This window comes from Castanea sativa, chromosome 7 (genome assembly GCF_040712315.1).
Source record: "Castanea sativa cultivar Marrone di Chiusa Pesio chromosome 7, ASM4071231v1".
Classification (NCBI taxonomy): Eukaryota; Viridiplantae; Streptophyta; class Magnoliopsida; order Fagales; family Fagaceae; genus Castanea; species Castanea sativa.
Genome location: NC_134019.1, coordinates 9,608,867 through 9,616,469, shown reverse-complemented (window position 1 = coordinate 9,616,469; position 7,603 = coordinate 9,608,867). Strand labels below are relative to the sequence as shown.

General features: G+C 33.9%; 1 protein-coding gene across 1 annotated transcript; it reads right to left on the bottom strand.

The window, feature by feature from the left end:
* Window positions 1-211: 211 nt before the first annotated feature.
* On the bottom strand, window positions 212-5,800 carry LOC142642074 (uncharacterized). The gene is made up of 2 exons (XM_075816427.1): window positions 2,997-5,800; window positions 212-1,038 (listed from the first exon to the last, which is right to left on the bottom strand). The coding sequence occupies exons 1-2, from the start codon at window positions 5,620-5,622 to the stop codon at window positions 701-703; spliced, it is 2,964 nt and encodes a 987-aa protein (XP_075672542.1). The 5' UTR covers window positions 5,623-5,800; the 3' UTR covers window positions 212-700.
* Window positions 5,801-7,603: the final 1,803 nt, after the last annotated feature.

The window sequence follows — 7,603 nt, the reverse complement described above, 5'->3', positions numbered from 1 at the left end:
AATTGTGATTTATATATTGCAAAAACAATATTATTAATAAGTCTGTATAAAAATGATATTATCATGATTATAATTATCATTTTAATAAGTTGTTAAATTTATTGTATCTTTAGCATTACTTTAAAAGAAAACTTAATTGGCTCAACTCTTATTTATGAATATAGAATTGTATGATTAAATTGAAAATCATTCTATCATTAGATGAGAGAAGGAAACAAAAAAATGGAAGGAAATAGTACTCCCATTCCGTTATTATTTTCATCCAATGTAATGGAAATGGTTACACCAGGCCTGAGAAATTTTTTCCTGCCTTGTCTCATGCATCGAGCATCCTTTAGATACAGAAATAAGTACAGAATCTATGTAATAAAAGCAACCTCACAACCTTTGCTGATTCCATCTAAATGATGACACAATAATACAGCCAAACTATTACAATTACAGAATTACTTTTTCAGTACCTCTCCCTGGTCACGTTTACTTGCACTCAATTGACCACAAAACCCCTCAAATCTAACTACATGAAGCAACAATATAGAGCATATATGCTACCAAAACCCCCCAAAAAAATAAAAAATAAAAACCAAAAAAGAAAGCACTATATATTGCCTGCAATTATATCTCTGGACTAGTGCATTTAACAAGTCATATATATATCCACCATGTTTGACATTGTTTTTTTTATCATTGTTTGTGTTTCTCATTGCATTTGAAATGTATTAGGTTGTTTTGCTTCTGCAAGCATTTGAACAACATCTCTCATGGTGGGGCGTTCCACACTGTGCTCTTGAACACATAACATTGCAACAAAGTAGACCTGCAGTGCTTCATCAAGAGGAATATCACCCAACCTTTCATCCAGGATTTTCACCACTCTTTCTTTGCTTGAATTAGTTTGTGTCTTGGTCCATTGAACAATGTCTATCCCTTCTTCTCCAAAGTTACCAACCGGCCTTCTCCCGGTTATGAGCTCTAGCAGTACTACTCCAAAACTATAAACATCACTTTTCTCATCAACTTTCAGTGTGTATGCATACTCTGCAACAAAAGACAGACACAAAAAAATAGGAAAGAAGAAAAGATTTATTGCTGAATTCCACCATAATATGTAGAAGGGAAGAAAGGAAAGTACTTAAAAGTAATTTTTTAATGCAGAAATAGATAAAATAAAGTCAAGTACTGGACAGTATGAGATATCACGTCCCACAAATGAGCCCTAAGCACTACCATCAGACTCTTTATAATATATTTTTTTAGTTAAATTGAAGAGCATTGTTATCAAGAATCACATTAAAAAACAAACCCAAAAAAAAGGTCCTACATCCGAATCTCCATTATTTAAATTTTTGCAAAACTCGAGACAGCATTAAAGCCTTTTGTGAAACTTTTCTTTCTATTTTTTTTTAACTCTCTCCTTTAAAAAAAAAAGATTTAAAAAAAATTACGAATATTTTAATTGAATGCAAAATAAGAGAATATAGAGTTAGATATAGGAAGTTAATTTTTTTTTTTTTAAATTTAAAATTTGATTAAACTTTACCAAACCAAAGAACAGTTTATAATAAACAGAAAAATATATCTTATGCATCAAATATATGAATTCTTCTTCTTATTGTATGTGAGTTTCACAGCTGTAAGGCACATGTAAAACGGAGTATACATACATGCACGATGCGTGGAAGAGTTGTGAGACTGATCACACATGCATATTCATGAGACAATTATTGAGATAAGGTACTTGAAGCCTTTTAGGTTTTTATTTTGTTTTTTATATTTATTTATCATGGGTACTTCAAAGAGGAGGGTAAAGGGTAAAGGGTAAATGGGTCTCTTCAATACAGTGGAGTACGAGTGGAATTTTCATGCATGAGTCACCCGCACTAATCTTTTACAGAGAAAGTATAGGTGAGGCTCATCTCCCCAAGTAAAGTAGCAAACTCTAATGTGAAAAAAGAAAAGGTATTTGGGGTTTATGTGTCTGTATTCCATACAAATGTTTCTTTATAGGGTTCAGGGAAAGGGAAAGTAAAAAAAAAACTTGGATCCCAATCTGGATTCTTAAAGGGGTATTCTTTCTTTGGTAGACGTGCATTTAGTTAAGGTTTTGGTTTTGGGTTTTGGTCAAAAGGATGGTTGTAAGAAGAGTGAGCCAACATTTGGTGTAAGGTTTCAACTTTCAAGGCATGCAAGGCTCATTACCCATTAGTATGAAATTTTGTAAAAGAAAAAGCAAAAGGTAGAATTTTCCATTGGGTTAGTGGAGCCTTTAGGCTTTACCCTTCTTGGAATGCACAGGAATCTGCTTTCAATACACTGGTTGGACCCAAGGAAAGTATTTGGTAAATTTGTTATGGACAGTGGGGCTGAGATGTATATACTATATATTGATTTAGTTGTTATTTGAAACCTAAAGTTGAAGAGAATGAATAAGTTTTTGAAAGAAAGCAACCTCTTTCCTAGAACCCCGGGTGACCAACTCATTTCTCCAAGTCAAATTGACTTTGGTTTATGCTTTATTTAACTACTCAATCTTAGTGATTAGATCTCCTGAGCAGGAAATTGGATTGAAAGAAACTCATGTTATAATAATGAGTAAAATGATCAAATTCACTATTTTTTAATAGTTTTTAAGCTTTTAGTATAAATGATCATTTATCATGATATTAAAAAAATGGTCTTAAACTATTAATTTCACGTTTCCTAACAGGTTAAGCTAGAAATTTATTAACTGAAAACTATGAATAATGTTTTAAACTATTAATTTCACGTTTTAAACTTTTCTTTCTATTTATTAACTGCACTATTTGTTACCAGTTTAATTTTTTTTGATAATAAACAGTAATATATCATGACATCAATTAAAACAAGTGATCTTAACTCTTATATATAATTAAATTCACGGTTTCTTAATATGTTAAGCTAGCAATTTATTAGCTAAAACTATGAAAAATGTTTGAAACTGATATGTACACCTATAATATTAAAAAGAAAAGTACCTGGAGCTATATAGCCGTAAGATCCTGCAATTGCAGACATGCACTCAGATGTTCCTGTATCTTGTAAGAACTTGGCAAGTCCAAAATCTGCTACATGAGCCTCGAAATCAGAGTTAAGTAAAATGTTATTGGACTTGACATCACGATGAAGTATTAGAGGTGAACAATCATGGTGCAAGTAACAAAGGCCTTTAGCTGCTTCAATGGCAATTTTGAGCCTAGTATCCCACTTGAGAAAACCACCTCTCTTCCCATGTAGAACTTCACCAAGACTACCATTTGGCATGTACTCATAAACAAGAAAATTGGTCTCTTTATTTGAACAAAATGCCAGCAACCTCACAATGTTTCTGTGACGAATTTTGCCAAGTGTGCGTATTTCTGCAGAAAGGCCATTATCATGGGAAGAGCCTTTGTTTATTCCCAACAGCTTCTTCACAGCTACTTGCTCCCCATTTGGCATTGTTCCACTATATACAATCCCAGCTCCACCTCTTCCTATAATGTTGTTGTCCTTTATGCATTCTAATATGTCTTCACTTCCAAACTCTAGCTTCTGGAATGCTGTGAGCTTCCACAGATTTGAATTCCTTCTTACCTTTCTGGTCTTGATGATTGCTAGAACAACAAATACTAATGAGCACAGTAAGAGTGCCAAAGCAAATATAAGCTTGAACTTTCCTGAAACTTGAGCCTTGATGCCATTATGGTTGTGTGATTCTAATGGTGAGTTTGATGAATAGTTGCATGGACTCAAGTAAGAACCACAGAGTTGAGGGTTACCCGAAAAGGATGTAGAATTGAAGAGTGAATATTGGCCAGTTACAGGTATTGGACCAGAGAAGTTATTGTGGGAGAAATCTGCAGAAGTTAAGCTCTTCATGGACCCAATTTCCTTTGGGAGGCTCTGGTTAAGTTGGTTCCATGAGACATTGAGATAATTTAGCATGTGAATTTGAGAAGTTTGGACTGGGATTGGGCCTGAGAGTTGGTTTTGACTCAAATCTAAATAAGTGAGCAAGATACAATTACCAATCTCAGGAGGGATTCTGCCTGAAAAGTTGTTTCTACTCATATCCAAATTTAGGACTTTTTTCAACTGGTCTATGTCTGATGGAATTTCTCCTGTGAATTGGTTTCCATTTAGTAGAAGAATCTGCAAGCTGGGGAAATTTGCAATAGAAGTAGGAAGAGACCCTGACAAACGGTTATTTGAAAGATTTAGCTGGACTAGTTTTGAGGGTACCTTGCTTGTGTCTTGAGGAAGTGGCCCAGTAAGATAGTTGTTTTGTAACTCCATGAGTGATAGCTCAGGCAAGTGAAGAAAGCCACTTGGTATTGACCCAGTCAAATAATTATGCCCTAGTCTAACTTTGTTGAGTGTGTCACATTGACCAAGATCTTTAGGCAGAGGCCCAAACAGAAAATTGTTTTGTAAAATCAAGGTCTTCAAATTCCTTCCAAAGCATAGAGACTTGGGGACCAATCCAGTGAGCTTGTTAGTGGACAAATCAAGATCAATTAGTCTACCATTCTGACCAAGCTTCGAAGGAATGGCTCCAGTGAAGTTATTCTGCCAGAGCTTTAGAACTTCTAACTTGGGTAACTCTGCAATGAACTGAGGGATCTCCCCATGCAATTTGTTGATGAACAGGTTCAAGAGGGTAAGCTCTTTGAGTCCTGACAGCTCAACTGGGATAGCTCCTGTTAGCACATTATTTGAAAGATCAAGAGTTTTGAGACTACTCAAATTGCCGAGTTGAGGAGGAAGCCAACCGCTAAGCTGATTTGTTTGCATGAAGACTGTGTCCAACCTGTTTAGATTGCCTAACTCTGCAGGAATTGGACCTTCCAAGCCACAACTTGCAAGGTCTAAATGAGAAAGATTGATAAGCTTACCAATCTCTGGAGGGATACCACCATCAAATTCGTTGTAGTATCCTAAGCGAAGCTGCTTGAGATTAGTAAGATTACCAAGTTCACTTGGTATAAAACCATCCAATGAGTTTCCTGCAAGTGAAAGATAGTTGAGCTGCTTCATATCTCCATAGCTTGAAGGGATATTTCCAGTGAAGAAATTCCCGCCAAAGTCCAAGTACTGGAGCCTGGGAAGTTCACTGACACCCAAAGGAAGTGAGCAATTAAAATTGTTATCATAAGCATCTAGCACTACAAGCTCTTTCAACTGAGAGAACTCCCAGCTTAAGTTTCCACTGAACATATTAATGGATATGTTGAGGAATTGAAGTCTTTCTAGCTTGTGAATATCTGGTGGAAGAGAACCTGCAAAATTATTAGCTGCAACTGAAAGATTAACAAGGCTTGGAAGTTCTGTGATTGCAGGTGAGAGAGTGCCAGTGATGTTGTAATTGGATATGTCAAGTGAAACTACTAAACTGTTCGTGCTGTCACAAAGGACACCAGCCCAAGTACAAAGAGACAAGTAGTTTGACACATTCCAGGTATTGAGAGAAGAATTGTAGGACTCAAAAGCTTGTTTGAGAGAAACTAGGATTGAAGCTTGCCTTTTGAGAGATACATTATGTGAAAAAACAGGATGAGAAGATGTAAGGAACACAAGAAGTAGAATAGAGAGGAAGACAGACCTCATATCAAAAGCAGCCATGGAAATTGAAGTATAGAGCAGGTGGGTTGTAGTGAAACAAATTCAAGAAAAGCAATGTCACATTTCACATATAGTTTCTATTGAGCTAATACAAGCATAGACATAGACACACACACATACAAAGTACAAACACAAAAGAAGAAGGGATAGAGCTAATGAAGTGATTCAAATGTGATTTGGCTGGCTAATGAATTGCAAGGCAATTTAGGCTACATTAGTAGTATCCAAGGTTCTCCACTCCCACTCTCAAATAGAGTGTCTTTTAGTTTCTTCTTTAACTTTATAAAAAGAAAAAGCAAAAGCAATGTTACATAAAGATGAATATAACAACAGACCGTTTGATCAAACCAATACTTGGAATTTCGTTACTTTTCATGACGAAATTACAAACATGGCCCTGCTTTTCCTATCTTAATTATTGAATCCAAATGGGCAGAGAGGTCATATTTTGAATCTCCAATACATGAGGTTTTTGACCCCAAATGAAAATCTAAAGTAGCAATGATAAGCAAGTAATGCAAAATTAATTTACCCTGTGATGATGGACTGTTCTAGAGCTCCACTATAATCAATACTGAACTGGATTAGTAAAGCAGGTCTATCTTGACCTTGACCAACACTATTTTGATTATATATAATGTTCTGCATCAATGATAATAGTTTTGAACTATAATATGTAAGAGTTCGTTTGTTATAATTGCTTGGCCAAGGGCGCTTCACCTCCTATAATTATGACATACAGCTTGAGTATATTTGGTTTTTAAAATGACCAATAAGTAACACTATATTTAACAATAGATAACATAGTGTATACAGTAATATCACTTTGACACGAGCTTACCATTGATTTTTATTTATTTATGCATAAATTACAAATCACGATAGATATTAACACCACTTTTATCATGCACAAATGACAACTAACAACAAGTCATGTAAGTGGTTATGAAAAAAGTTGTAAAAAATGTTATTTCTCTATATTTTAAAAATGTTATTTCTCTAATGCAACTCTAAGTAATGTTATAACACCCAATAACTTGTTATTAAATTCATATTATAAAAATTCCACCATTGGATAACATGTTTTATATATTTTTAATACGCATGCCACTTTTCATGCCAATCGAATACTATTTACTATTCGATCCATAAACTCATCTTTTATGCATTATTTTAACTATAATAACTTGAATTTAAAGAATTGATTACTGGCATGGACATTGATCTTTGATTATCTTGAAATTTTGTAAATATGAAAGATATACGAAAATAATGCAATCTAATGGTAGATTTGACAAATTTTGCATTCAATTGAAAAATATTGGATGGTGTAACATTACTTAAAATTACACCAAGTGTAATCTATAGTCTATACTACTAATAATAGGATTCTCTATTTAAATTTCATCATTTTGCGTACTAAGATATCTTCACACAAATTCTTAAACTCTTTAAAATACCCCTGTCTTTTAGTTAAATAATTTTAAATTTAAAAACACATAAAGGATGAAAAAGTAATTTACTGTTTTTAAAAAGTTCATAAGTTTTAGGCCTTTTCCTTTCTCGCGTGCAAGTAACTAATTAGGAAAAAAAACTCACATAGAGAAAGATATTAAAAATTAGGACATTATTTCTGTCTTATTTTTAAATATTATGACACTACGCTCAAAATAAATAAATAAAAAAGAGCTATGAGGCAAGGGTGTGTGTGTTATAGTTAAAATAACGGAGATGGAGATTCAAATCCTAGTTCTCCTCAGTAAGTAAGAGCGTATAATGTCACTAAATTACAAGGCTCTTATTATTATATCTCATTTTTAAATATTACGACACTACACTCAAAATAAATAAATAAAAAATAGCGATGAGGCGCGCTTGTGTGTGTGTGTGTGTGTATATATATTATATAATTACAATAATAGAGATGGAGATTCGAATCTTGATTCTCCTCGTAAGTAAGAGCATATAATATTACTAAATT

What these genes read in the sequence shown, in the direction of transcription:
- LOC142642074 (XM_075816427.1), bottom strand. Translation starts at nt 5,622, where the DNA reads ATGGCTGCTTTTGATATGAGGTCTGTCTTCCTCTCTATTCTACTTCTT. An exon ending in TTACGGCTATATAGCTCCAG is followed by an intron (nt 1,039 to 2,996) that starts GTACTTTTCTTT and finishes CTTTTGTTGCAG; the next exon opens with AGTATGCATACACACTGAAA.